This window comes from Nestor notabilis, unplaced genomic scaffold (genome assembly GCF_000696875.1).
Source record: "Nestor notabilis isolate BGI_N333 unplaced genomic scaffold, ASM69687v1 scaffold3009, whole genome shotgun sequence".
Lineage (NCBI taxonomy): Eukaryota > Metazoa > Chordata > Aves > Psittaciformes > Psittacidae > Nestor > Nestor notabilis.
Window position 1 is genome coordinate 17,598 of NW_009942212.1, and position 14,921 is coordinate 32,518.

The 14,921-nt window shown below is 35.4% G+C and overlaps 1 protein-coding gene across 1 annotated transcript in view; it reads right to left on the minus strand.

Moving 5' to 3' along the window:
• Positions 1 to 411: 411 nt before the first annotated feature.
• Positions 412 to 14,921, minus strand: part of CGNL1 (cingulin-like 1) — a 42,457-nt gene continuing 27,947 nt past the window's right edge. Inside the window, 8 exon segments of the mRNA XM_010021272.1 lie at positions 412 to 1,024; positions 1,666 to 1,829; positions 2,716 to 2,824; positions 3,292 to 3,416; positions 5,235 to 5,318; positions 11,648 to 11,737; positions 12,536 to 12,697; positions 14,106 to 14,276. Coding sequence (XP_010019574.1) covers positions 889 to 1,024; positions 1,666 to 1,829; positions 2,716 to 2,824; positions 3,292 to 3,416; positions 5,235 to 5,318; positions 11,648 to 11,737; positions 12,536 to 12,697; positions 14,106 to 14,276 — 1,041 coding nt within the window. The 3' untranslated portion in view covers positions 412 to 888.

A 14,921-nucleotide genomic window follows, 5' to 3' on the forward strand; every position in this document is an offset into this window, starting at 1 on the left:
TTTGGATAAGCCTGTTCTGATGCCCTCAAATCAGCAGGACTAAAATGTTCTGCCTCTGGCAGTATAGAGTCCATTTCAGGAAATGAAAGATGCCAAGTAATAACTGACCTCATTCTCACTCATACCCACTAAGAACAGAAAGCTTCCCAAACAAAGTTTACAAGAAAGCCGTAGGCAAGCCGCACTCATCATGCAGATGAGATGGTCCTTTTAAAGTCCACAGGCAGGATTAACATTTGATCTCTAATATACAGAATACATACAATAAAGCTTGCACTGGTTTAAAAATGCGAATGTACTTCCTGGCTCAGGAACTGTGAATTAGCTCTGTAATGCACAAAATGTATTCATTTTCATTTGTTTTCTTTGTAGTTAAAATCCAAATACAGCATTCAGTATAAATTTAAGTACTTTACATATGAAACTGATTTATATAACATTTGAAACTTTACAAAATAGTACTAATCAATAAAAAGATTAGGTTTAAAATATTTACATTTTATACACAATTTCCCCCCACTTACAATTATTAAATAATCCTTTGTAGTTTCCTTAATTTTAAGGAAAATCTTTTAATAACTACGAACTAATTTTGAATTACTTTCAAATGGCTTTTTTCTTAAGCAGAATTTTAGCAAAATCACATTTCCAACGTGAAACATCCCATGTTTTTAGTAGCAGTTATCTCTCTTTTATACCTGTTTCATAATGCAATCCTGTTTTCCATAATAAATAGCGGAGATCTAAGTGAGAATATGGCACAGTATGGATGGAAACATATTCCCAACACTTAAATCCCTTTATGTCATTTGGCTTGTAGAATATCCAAGTTTCTTTGTAATTCATGTTATTCTTCCAGTACTTTCAAGGATTCACATCAAGACTTATTTAGATTTTTGTATCATCATCTTTTGAAAAGTTATTTCCTGAAGGTACTTCACAGAGATCGTCACCATCTGTACTGAAATCATCATCTTCATCGTCATCAGAATCAGCCAACACTTTACTTGGTGACTTCTTCAGTCTACTAAAACAAAAATACACATCTTTGCTATTAAAACTGCACATCTACATGCAAAATACTTATGCAAAGCTTAAAACATTGACAGGATTTACGTTTTGACGGACATCAAAGAAATTTGTGCTCCAAGAGAGGTAGTTTATCATAGACTACATCTTAAATGAAAGAAACATGCAAGAGAATGAAGATCAATCTATCATATTTTCAAGCACCTCTATCTAAAGTCACAGCGAGTGGAAACTATAAAACTTGCACACTGAGGTGTCCAAAGATGGCTGAGGAAAACTAACACAGGATAGCTGAACCTCTCAGTCATCAGCAGGAAAACATTATTACTACAAATTATAAGAGCTTCGAGTCCCACCACCTTTTTCCATTCTTTATTCCCTGTCTCAATGACTTGATGTAGCATGCACATCTTAGAAAGGTTTGGACAGCTAGAGCACCCTGGAAAGAATTGGAGAACATTTGTAGAGAAAGAAAATGCAGAAGAGTTTCACAGGTCTGTCTCCTAAACTGTCACCTTATGACAAACTTGAAGTTTATTAGTGGAAGCCCTCAGTTTAATGGACTAAATGGGCAAGATATCAATCCTGTGAGTGGTGGTGTAATGGATCATTGCAAGGTCTGACAAGTCATCTTACCTTAACTCCTTCTTTGCAGCATTAAGCTGTCCTTGCAATTGTTCATTTATGTCTACTTGCTCTTCCAGTTCTCTCTGAAGTTTCTTTTTAGCACTTTCCAGCCTGTCTATTTCTTCTTCAGCTTCTTCAACTTGACGTTTCATTGCTTTCAAACGCAAACTCAACTGAAATATTTACATGTCAGCTGATTAGAAGACTATTTTAATAAAGGAATTTTATTCTTCCAGCATCTATGAGAGGGAGAATAAAGATACAACTTTGCCAGTGTCGTGACACTGTAATCCCATGCTTCAGAAATACTCGAAAGCCAGCTTTAGACTTTGTGAATAGTGATGGGATACAGTTTTTTACAAATCAAAAACAGCAACAAGAAAACATACCTTTGGTAGAGTAAGATACTATTATCTGATAGCAAGAGCTGGTTCTCAGTAAGGGAAGACTAGAGCTATTAGTACGTTTAAGTTAAGCAACTTTGCTGGACAGATACTCTAAAACGTTTTAAAAACTCAGAGGATTTTAAAGGATTGTTCTCTTAAAAGATGTCTGCAATTTGAAACATACTTCGTTCTCTAGGCAGACTATTAACTATTTGACTCACACACTGAAACAAACCATGTTTTAAGCAAGGAACCAACAAAGACCACAGCAATGGTAGAGCACATTGCTATTTGAATATCAACATATGCTTAATACTTATATCTTGTATTTAACAGTAACAAAACAGAATATATTTGTTGGTGTAGGTATTTATAGCATCATATGTTGGTGTATGTATTTACAGGATCATATACTGTCTGTTATTGGCTTTAGTTCTTTAATTATAGCACTGCTTCTGTAAGTAACTTCTTTTTATAATTTTAGAAATGAGTAACAATTTAGTACTAGACAAACTAACATGGTGACAATAAGAACTGTGAGTCTCACTAAATGGGTGTTCATAAACAACAGAGATACCAGCATCTACCTGTATTCTTCTCATATATTTTTTATGTGATGACTTACACTAGTAGAATTAGTATCAAATATTTGCATATTAGTCTTTCTCTCTACCTGGTCCTTTTGATCAGTCAATGAGAGATGTTCATCATCTACTTGCAACATTAACTCCTTCACTCTTCTCTCAAGTCTGCGGTTACTAAGTTGGAAATTAGCTCTATCCCTAGAAACAAAACAAACAGAAGACAGGCTTATTAAAAAAAGGAAACAAAAAATTCCAGTTCTGCTGACATAAATCTTTAGCAATTTTCTAAGACTTAAACAAACACTAATGGCCCCTGCTCTGATTTACTGATTCCATGTAACATAGTAAGAAATTTGTTCAAAAGCATGAACCACTAAGGGGAATGTGGAAGCGTTAAAATACAGTTAGTATTTCTAAGCCTGTTACTTAATATTAGACATTGATAAAACAATGAGGTATGGAACCATGTTCACACTGTGCTCAGTTTTAAATTTACAAGGGAACATCTAGTGTGCTTTCAGTCAAAAATAAAATCTGCAATACTTGTATTTTAATTTCTTGCTTGTGAGAAAAAAGTTAATTGTATTAGAGACTTAAATATTAGTAAGAAGCCATATTAACAAACATAAATATGCATGTTTTCATCTTAATATAACTAGTTTCACCTCTCTTCATTTTCAAGTCGTTCTTCTAGCTCTGTGATCCTTGCTTCCATTTGAGCAACCAGTCCCTCTTTACTGGATCGGTAAGAACACTCCAGGTGGAGGATTCGGCTCTTCAAGTCTTTGTTCTATAATTGGAACATACTTGATTACTACATATATGCTGATATTAAGAAATATCACCTTAACACAAACTAAATTTATCCAAGCATACATAAGGTATATTTTTCAATTAGGAAATATGAAAAAAAACCAAGTCAGTGAGATTTTACTGTTTACTACAAACAAATCTTTTATTACAGTGCTTTATTTAAAAAATATTTAAAAATAATGGACCCTTTAACTTCAAATATTTGCAAACCCCTTCCTACAGCATTTTTTAATACGCTAACATTTTTCAAATAGCATTAGATCTGTCTTATTCTTCATGCAATTATTTTGTCAAATACTGTATTCTTCCCCTGTAACTCACTGGTGTATGGCTAAAACAATTAGACAAAGAAATTACTTGCATCCAATACTGCTTTACTCTGTCAAAGCCCCTCCATTTCTTAACTATCTAATGCTACATCTACCACATAGTTTGAAAAACTCTGCAAGCTGTATGATTTGTAAAAGCACATTTTTTGCCCAGATTTGCATTTTAATTTTTATGAGGCTAGATCATTATGGTTTTCAGTGGGGACCTGATGATGAAAGTAAAAGAAAGAAAAAATAAAAAAAATTCCACGAACTCTTCCATGTTCTCTGTTCCAGAGCTTCAAAGCATGATCTCAGATCTCAAAATTGAAAAAGCTATGATAGAAAACTCAGATCCAAAACGTAAAGATGTACATGTAAGGTGGCATTCTTTTTTCTTCAATCCCATCTTAATTGATGGGATTAATTTCACATAATTTAAGGCACCAAATTAGGTGTTCGGTATAAATATATTACAATCTGGTTTGTGTTCTTGAGACTGCCAGTAATACTATGACTTGCTATGATAGCTTTCCTCTGGATCTCAGCTAGGGGCTAAGATAATAACCTTGCTTTCAAAGACTAGTGAACTGCAGAACAAAATGTTGCTAAAAGCTAGAAAGTATTTTTAATCTACTTTCCATCACAGATATTTAAACATGAGTCACATTCCTTCCTAGACAACAGAGAGTAGAAGTTCTCTATCAAATCTGTATCTTTTCCTTCAGTGGCATGCCATTTTTCACTTCTCCACTGTCTGCTTCTACAGAAGAAAATACTCAAACCCCACAACTGCTTGAAATTATGATTTACCTTCAACGCTGTACTGTTAAAACTGTAAAGAACAGCTCCTCAAAAAGTGTTCTAAGGATTAATGGCTAAAGTGGGTAACCATGTCTGTGATAATCTATAGTCTTTCCTCTATGTGTGCCTTTCAAAATTTCTATATTGATATCTCAGTTTTATTCTAAAACAAGGACACCATATCAACTGTCAAATTTCTTACTTTTAATGTCTTTGATCCTCAAATGAATAGTCAGGATTTGGTGGTACAGAGATGCCTGCTTTTACTACAACAATTAATGTCTTACTGTATTATATAAAACAGATGTGTGCATAGAATCACAGACTGGTTTTGGTTGGAAGGGACCTTAAGGATCATCTAGCTCCAACCACTCTACATAGTGCAAATGTTTAGTATATGAAATATATAAACTGTGACACACCTCGAACTAAAAGAGTGGTTACAGAAAGAAAAAAAAAAAAACTAACAAGACTTAATTCACAATTTTAGTATTTTCTTTTGAGAATCAGTATTAAGATGCACATGTTTTCTAATCTGTTCTTACCAAAACATGCTTCCAGCAGCACACTATGGTGGGATAATGACAGCTACCAAATACTGTATTCCTTAAATGTTTACTTGAATGAAGGCAGATACTCAGCCTGTCATCCTGCCAGTGTGACAACATGCCAGCCTTAATTACCTGTCTTTCCAATGAAATTTTGTCACACTCCAAATCTTGCTTTATAGCTCTTTCTTGAAGCAGCTCTGTCCTCATTTGTTCAATCTATTATAGAAAGAAGACAGAAATTTTAAATGTTTAATTTACATTTATCTATATGATGCTATGTGTATGTATATAAGAACACCAATACATAAAGTACATATACTTATGCAATGAGAAAAAATTTGCTCTTTCTTAGAATTCAAGACATTTGCATAATTTCAGCGGAAGATTACTATTAGAATCTCCAAAATAAAAATAAAATAATAATTAAAAAAAAAGCCACTTTGGGAAGCCCATGGTACTCCCAGTGCTTACTCTAGGTATTTTCCAGCTACACGGGGTATTGTTGATGTCCAGTGTATATATATATTCTGTAGCAGAGAACTGAACTCTAACATGTTGCATGAGACATATGTGGCAGGTAACCGCATTCTGGAACATCCTAACAGTCTTCAAACACCTTCTACAGTTTTCTTCATTCTTAAGCCTGAAGGTCTGAAATGGCATCTTACCTTTAGGCTGCTGACTAATCTACTTTAAAGTTTCACTTTATTAAACACAAACTGGTAACTGCAGAGAAATGCCTACAACTCAGTGAGACACTCTACAGACAATTACAGTTTTCTATGTCTGGAGAATAGGAAAAGCTCTTTTTCAACAGAGTGACTGCTCCCTCCTGCAGTTAATTTTCTGTCTTTCATACCAGGAAAGCACCAACTTCTGGATTTGGGGAGGGAGTGGTGGTTCGTTCTTCTGTTAAAACACACCTTTTGCTACAGTTTCTGTAAACATTTCAGGTGCATATTCAATAACCAAAAGGGAATTATATTCTCCACAGGTAAGATGTTAAAAAACTACCTCGTCAATACAGAATCAAGATAAGAATACAGAATTAGTTTGGTTTAACTTACTACTGGACTTAACAGGGAAAAAAAAATTCCGAGGATCAAAGAAAAAGCTGCTTAACAGCGACTAATGAAACTTCAGAGCTAAAGGAAAAAGTTTGTAGTGTGCAACTACTTTTCTTGCCTCTCATTCCTACTGAGACTGCCCTCAAGTATTTACAAATGCTATTCCCTGCACAATGTTTCCTACGATGAATATCACCTGGGGAACACAGTGAACATCTATGCCAATTACTGTATCTGCAAGAAGACTGACAAAATGTTTCAGTGGCCACAGCATTCTTCCCTGCTTTAGGACAGTTACATATGAACTTGCGTAAACCCACCATCATAGTTAAGCAGCTTTAAGTTACAGATTTATCTCACTAAAGGTTTTTTAAAAGCCATTGGGAATTCTTGCATAGAAAAATCCAAAAGCAATGCTAAGAATGTGAAGGTCAAACAAGTGAAGCACATGAAATTTTACCTTAGGGCTTTTGTGTTGTTTTTTTTTAAACCACATTATAATATTAAAAGATACCTTTTTAGTTAATCACATGTTTAAAAGAAGTCATTTACACTGTGTCTGTAGCTCTGGAATGAATATATGAATACAAACAATGGTAGCAATGCATGCAGTTGCATATGCTATGTCACAGTATGGTTTCAGAACACTAGAAGGCATTCATGGAAACTAAGGTCGTAACAGTTACTGGACTACAAGTATTAGTATGTGGCTGTGTTCTTAACAGCTGGGCAATTTCCTAAAAGCTCTCATTGTTGTACAGAAGCCTAATAATAATAATAATAATAATAACAACAATAACAATAACAATAATAATAATTGTTTTATACATTATATAGTCAAACATTATTTTACATATTATTGTTTTATATATACAAATTAGAATCACCCATATCTACAGCAACTTTATTTGTTCACCAAATACAGGAAAAAAAGTTACAATGTGAGGGATTACACAGAATTTGTTACACTGCAATTGCTTTAGCCATGAAGACAGACACAGAAAAAAATAAAGCAAAATTCACGGTAAAATGAATGACTAATTAAAAAAGCAACTGTTAACTTAAGAAAGGGGGTTTGGTTTATGCAGGATCTCATTTAACTGACCACTCTAAAGTTCTGCTGTGGCCTTACTGTGCTCAAAGGCTGTGGCAAATTTGTGCAACCTTCCCAAGATCTCAAATTAAGGAATTATTTAGAGGACAATTATTATATCTGCAAGATGACTGCTACTGTTGTGGGACACTTCAGCATAAAAGCAACCTCACAGAAAAACAGTGTGAGAGAGAAAAAAACTCTGTATCTGATTAGGACCAGAAAGCTATATGCAAAAATATGTGTAAAAAGAGAAGGGCAGCAGCACACAATTCTTGTTGGGAAAGGTGGAAACTGTTTTCACTTATCTCGTTGCACCTTTCATTAGTAAACACATAATTAACACACACGAAGGAAGAAAGCAGTTGACTGCCAAAATGTGCTCAAACTGTTCACTTATTTCACAGCAGTTAAGATAGGCTCTGGAGCTTTGTGCTTCACATTCTACCTTTCCCAGATCTAATATATTCTAATTATGTTAGAAGAATAAACTATTTCTGCAGCTTAAGGCAACAGTTATCACAGCTGGACTTGAAGAATGCTAACAACAAAGACTTAAGAAAAGCAATAGTATCAGATTTTACAAAGCTTTATTAGACGTAACAGCATTTTGTGCCAGCTTTAGGATTAGAAGCAGCTGCTGAGTTCATTATTAGTGAAAACAATTCGATTTCTACTAATATTTTAGGTATTATCACCACTGTTCACCATCTCACACTAGGTTCACAGCTTATGTTTCTTGTTAATACCAAGTAGGGAAACGTAAAATCTGTATATGACTAAATACATTATGTAGACATACATACACAATTCTCACGTATGTGCCAAAACCCCCCAACATTTAACAAACAAACAAGCTAAAGCCAAATAAACCCTCTTTGATGCTTCATAACAGAAAAGCAACGTTCACATTTTCATTTGTTTGCTTCCCGCACCTGGTGCCAGCTAAAGAGCAGGTATACAGCTATCACTGGGAATGTTTTACCAAAAGGATGTGAATGATGCAGTGCAATTTTATCCTTCAGTATTTATTCTAAAGTGAATGATGCAGTGCAATTTTATCCTTCAGTATTTATTCTAAAGTTGTCATGGAAACTAACTAGTCTGTTTTGCACACTTACTGAAGTCAACAGACTCACGTTTGCATTTTCACAGAACACAGGAATTGATGAGGGTATTGGGTATTTTTCAATTTTGTTTGCAAAATCAAAATGGCAAGAGGTGCTGCTTCATTTCACTTGTTTGTAGGAGAAAAAAAACCATCATGTGCTAACATGTGCCCTGTTCCTGCCCCCTTCAGACTCAAAGGGCAGCTGAGCACTCCAGCTTTCTATGTGTGTGTGTGTGTTGACCATTTTGCTCTTTCCAGAGCTGCTAAAACCTTATCATTTAAAACCTAATAGGATATGGTCCATCTTGGCCCCCAGAATTTTTTTTTACTGTTTCCACTTTGTTGTGGTACTTCTCAAGAATGAAGTAGGGAAGATGAGAACAGTGCCTAATGCAGCCATTCCCAGATTCAAAAGGGTGTTTAAATTAAAAAAGGCTAACATTTCATGGTAAATGAAATGCAAACTATCAGCCTTGCCAATGTTTATTCCGACATTTAGCTGTATCTAAAATAGAACCAGTTGTTTTAAGTTGGTTTTACTAGAAATTTGAGTATTATAGTTCATTATCAGGGTATTAAAGTAACACGTAATAATTAAAAAAAAAAAAAAAAAACAAACCAAAAATAACACATTTACAGAAATACAGATATTACCAAAACAAATCCACTATAATTTCTCATGTCATTATTAATGCTTAGCAGACCCTGAAATACTCTTCAGTAATTTGACTACTTAGTCATACTGGCATAAAATCAAAACAAAGCAACCTTTGTAACTCATGTGTGAAATGAGAAACTCCAGACCTCAAAATAAACATGCCTTTTACCCATTATGTAACATTTTGGTCACCCATCTGCGTTTAAGGTTTCCATTCCGTTAGCAAATTAACTTACTATAGAACCCAGAAGTGCAGCTATGACTGAGGTTCTTTTATCCTTGGCTTAAAACACAGGTATAGACTCTAGTATTAAAGGCTTCCTAATCTAACAATAGCATGACCCCACACTATTATGGGTCCTTTACATTCTATTTCACCTAGACTCAGAGTCTGTGCAATATCAATGGAATAATAGCAAAAAGACTATATTGCAATCAAATAGAATCTCAGCAACCTGAGTCCCAAAAAAGTAGTAACAGTGTTTCAAGGATGCAGGAATGAAAGCTGAGCTCTGACTCATTTTAAAGCTCTCCACCTGCCTTAGTGGAATATACAATTTCACTGAAAAGACACAGAAACTAAGATTTTACTTTCTGTTCTCCCTCTGAAAATAAAGCTATTTCAAAGAATGTCAGCAATTCTTTTTTTCTGGAGAAAGAGAGAGAAATGAAAACAGAACATACTATCATAGGTAGTACCTTAGTGCAAATTGTCTCCTGGTAATGAGGTATAGTACTTAATGTAAACCTACAGTAGTAGATACATGCTGGTTTTGGATGGGATAGTTAATTTCCTTCATAGTAACTGGTATGGGGCTCTGTTCTGGAACTGTGCTGGAAGCAGTGTTGATAACACAGGGATGTTTTAGTTACTGCTGAGCAGTGCTTACACAGTGTCAAGTTCTCTTCTGCTTCTCACCCCACCAGTGAGTAGCTGGGGGTGCACAAGAAGCTGGGAGGGGACACAGCCAGGACAGCTGATGCTGACTGAACCAAGGGATATCCCAAACCATAAGGCATCATGCTCAGCATACGAAGCTGGGGAAAGGAGGAAGAGGGGGATGTTCAGAGTAATGGTGTTTGTGTTCCCAAGTAACCATTAGGTGTGCTGGAGCCCGGCTTTCCTGGAGATGGCTGAACACCTGCCTGCCCATGGGAAGTGGTGAAGTAATTCCTTGTTTTGCTTTGCTTGTGTGCACAGCTTTTGCTTTACCTGTTAATTGTCTTTATCTCAACCCATGAGTTTCCTCACTTTTACTGTTCTGATTCTCTCTCCCATTCCAATGCAGGGGAAATGAACAAGTGGCTGTGTGGCGCTTAGTTGCTGGCTGGGGTTAAACCATGACAACATGCTGTAATGAGTTACAAGTTACTTTCCTATCTTTCAGAATGTAAAACTAAAGCAAGGAACATTGTCTAGGCAGTGACATTCCAAGACAGCCACATCATCATATCTGTTTCCATTGACTATTGAAAAACTTCCGTAACACTGACTACTGGACCATGGATGCTCTGGTTACTTTTTCAGTCATCAGGCGCTATTCTCTACTTTTCTGGTTTATTGTAAGTTTTTGTTACAGGACCTATAATTTCATGTCAGTTCTTTCAGGCCTCTTTCTTCAGAACAATGAACTCCTAATTCTCTCAAGACGATTTCCAGCTTCATGGTCTCATTTCCATTAGCCCACTTCACTTTCCCACACCTGCATATTCACTGGCCTTACTGAAGACAGAGGCAAAATACCCATTTATTTGAAGAGGCACACCTGGCATACTTTTTATCTTGATTGATACACCTCATCATACAGTTTCCACAACTTCTTTTTTCTACTTACATAGCCAAGAATCTTTTTGTTACTTGCTTGAATTACTACAGTAAGTCTCATGTAGCTTGGCAAATCTCACTTTATCTTTACATTTTCTGTCCCATGAGACACAATCCTGTTATTAAATCCTTCTTCCCCTCTTTCTGAGCTATCTACTCATACAACACTTGTGGAACTAATGACTGACATTTTTATGTGGAAAACACTTTTCCAACTGTCTTGTATTTGATATACCTTAATCAGTTTCTACACTTGTAATGAAAATAAAGCTTCCTCTCTGATGAAACTGGCCAGCACCTTCAGTTTGGCTGACTTCACAAATTAACTCCACAATTTCCTAAGCAGCTCCTTCTTTGAAATCAAGACTCTATTATGCTGTCCCTACTTTTCAGGAAGTTAAAAAATTGTGATCTTCTAACCTAAAATACTTTCTACAACAGGCTTTCTCTGATAGCTTCATCACCTAGAACCAAGCCTAAGATAGCATCATCACTGCATGCACCAATCATTACTTGACGAAGGTCACTGCATCAAGAATATTGGAGGATAATACTGGTCTTCAGTCTTTAGATGCAATGTGTCAGTTTTACAGTTAGGAAAACAGGAAAAAAATAGTCTGTGATGACATGGAGAAGTTTGTGAACCTTGTTATTTTGGATTTACATCCTCTGCTTAAGTATAGTATATAAACCCTATTGCTAATCATTATTCATTTAATCAATATTGTTTGTAATCCTAATAGGACTTTTTCTTCATCCTTATACAACAGATGGAAAACTTGTACAAGTACCTGTTCTCTGCATCTACTGATTCTCTCGGACAACAAATCCGAATTAGTCTTTTCTTCATCAAGCTCAAGTTCCAGGTGACATAACTTGTCCTAAGTGGAACAAAGAAAAGTAATTTCAACATACTACTTTCCCATCCTCTTCAGATTACTACTGGGGCATTCTTCCTTACGCTTCAAGGACTCAAACTGCCTGGAAGACTAGGCTTGAAAAGTGAAATGCTTCTGAAAACACACAGAGAATCTAGAAAAAAGAGATTACAGGTAGATAAGCCTTTAAAGGAAATTTGTCTGACAGAAGTAAAATAGAAGTTTCATTTCCTTTTTTAATCATTCCCACCAATTTCAAGAAAGTAACAGAAACTGTAATGTTTCTAGAGCCTGTTCTTAGAATGCTTAAGTTACATTATACAGTTGGATGACAAACCTTTCTTTTCATATATTAGTACAATGGTATAAAAGTGTTTGTTTATGAAAGTCAAAAGACAGCTTAGTGGAACTGAACAGTTATGAAGCTAACCCCGTAGCAACATAGAATAACAGTGTTATTCAGGATCCAGAAATGGATTTATATTAGATGCTAAATAAAACTTACACGTCTAAATTCTTTTGAAGTGATGGGCCTACAAACAAAAGTAATACAATTCTGCCCAATAAACTCCAGAAGAAATTACTTAAAATAAAAGTTAATTAAAACAATGAAAGAACAACTGCAATTTAGAACACACAATAGATATGCTAACAGATCACCAAAATAACTCCTGAAGTAGTACTACATGGATTTTCAACAACATCCACTTATTTTGTTTCTTCTCTACAGAATCCATGTGGAATTCTAAAATTATTTTAACCAGTTCTAATAAGAAAGCAACCCTTAAAAATGCCTTTTACCTCCATTAGTTTGATTTGTCTTGCCCGATCATCTTTTAAGTGGGTTTTGGCTTCCAGTTCATACTCCAAGCTTTTCACAGTCTGTTCTAGCAACTGAGTTTTTGTTATTGCCTCATCCTGGGCTCTCTGGTGGTCCCTCAAGTTTTCTTCCATAAGACGCATCTGAAACAATAAGATGGTAATACACTTTAAACTGTACTTTCTATAAATAAATGATGTCAGTAAAGGGGACTGACTACAAACATGACAGATCCCAAAGTGTTACAGGAATTGCACTGAGCTATATGCTTTTCACAGTAATTTTTGTTTTATCCACAAGATGGCACTAAGAAAATAAACTTGGATTAAATATCGTATCTAAAGAGATGCTTCACGCTACAGGTTTTACAATGACAATTATTCTTTATTTATTTATTACAGCAAGTAAAAATTTTCACCATTTTTTAAACGGTTATATCTTTTGAACTTTTACAACGTTATTCCTTTAATTTTCAGATTACCACTACTTTAGCTTTTAAATAATTACGCAGTTTATGTGCCTGAGGCACTTCAATGACAGCATTTTGCCAGTGATGTAATTTCTAACATATATCACAGAATCGCAGAATAGTTTGGTTTGGAAGGAACCTTAAAGCTCTACTTCCCGCCACAGGCCAGGACACCTTCCACTAGATCAGGTTGCTCCAAGCCCCGTCCAACCTGACCTTGAACACTTCCAGGGATGGAGTACCCACAACTTCATGGGCACCCTCTGCCATCGCCCCACCACCCTCACAGTAAAGAACTTCTTCCTAATATTTAGGTAAGTATTTCGATAAATCCACTCTCCTTTAGTTTAAAGCCATTCCTCAAGTCTGTTAAAGGGGTCAGGGCAACGCAAGAGAAGTTCTGAACTTGAAAAATCAAACTATTAAAATAGTCTGCATAGAGAAAATCTCTGTGATCTGTGTACTTCCATAGCCTTTCCAATTGCAGAACAAGTATATGCAGATCTTTAAAAGACTGGATTGCCTTTATGGTAAAATTTACATGCTAAGAGGTAGACAATTCAAGACTGTGGTTGATTCTTGGCTGCACAGACACCTTTGTCATTTAAATCTGCAACTCAGCTCATATAAAGGAAGAGTAGGATATATGTCAACTCCTTTAGAGCCAGAATTTGATTTTTTTCTGGGGGGTGGGGTGCTTGTTTTCTACTTTTCTAAATAACTGCTGTGGGTTGGTGGTTTTTTTCTAATTCAATACTTCCACATTCTCAATTCTTTCAGTAGTAGGCATTAAAAAGGCATTAAAAGAGCAGCAGATCACCAATGGAATCCTTGTCATATCACTTAATATACATTTATCAAATATGGCCTTTATCTGTCATATACAGGAAACCCTATTTCCCTGGCAGAAGTAATATGCTGATCATCATCATGAAGAACGAAACTCAAAAGCATGATGATTAAGACCAGTCTTTTATGATAGAGTACACAAAGCATTATAGCAAACATTCATTGTCTTGAAAACTATCTTAGCTGAATTCTGTCAAAGGTTAGAATTTGTCACTAAACATAGAAGTCATTACCTCATCTTGCATTCTCATAGTTGTCAGGCGTGATTTTTCTACCTCAAGGTTTTTCTCTTTTAATTGTCTCTGCACGTCTGCAAGTTCCCTGCGATTTTTCTCCTTGTATTCATCAAGCTGGTTCTGAAGCTCCAGAGTTGACGTTCTCGAGAGCTCTAGCGTTTCAGACATCTGTGAAAAAATAAACATGTTTTTTCCCTTAGTGCTACGAAAGCTTCTATCACACTTCATAGACCAAAAAGTTTTTGTCTCCAGCTTTGATACTCAGCTCAGTACTTTCAACTAGTAAATTCATCAAACATTATCCCAAAGAAATGAATTTCTATCAGAAATATGAAAACACAAAACAGTAAGTTTTTTATTTTTAATGGTATGTATGGCAGGACTACTGTCTTTTTGTCTCGCAGCAGTTCTTCCATCTGACTGATGTAGTGAACTGCACAGTCACACTTCAGTATATCCATATTAAGTTGTATGGTTTACACACAGATGGCAAAAGAAGTCTAATGCAGTAGCATTTTGCAAATTGGCTGTAAAATCTTGAAATACTATTGTAGCATACATTAAAACTGAACTCAAATCTGGGATCTTGTTTAAGCAAAACAGAGCTGGTTTACAACAGTATTTTGACACAGCCGTGTTACAACCACTGTTCCAGTCCTGAAAGCTTTTACTGATAGTCTCTAGGATAAAGAGACTAATAGTACAGTCTACATTTCACTTTCTTTTACACATTTAAAAAAAAAAAAAAAACAACATAACAAAAACAACAAACACCACAAAAAATCTTTAGAATTTGGCAGCTCCTTTGCTCTG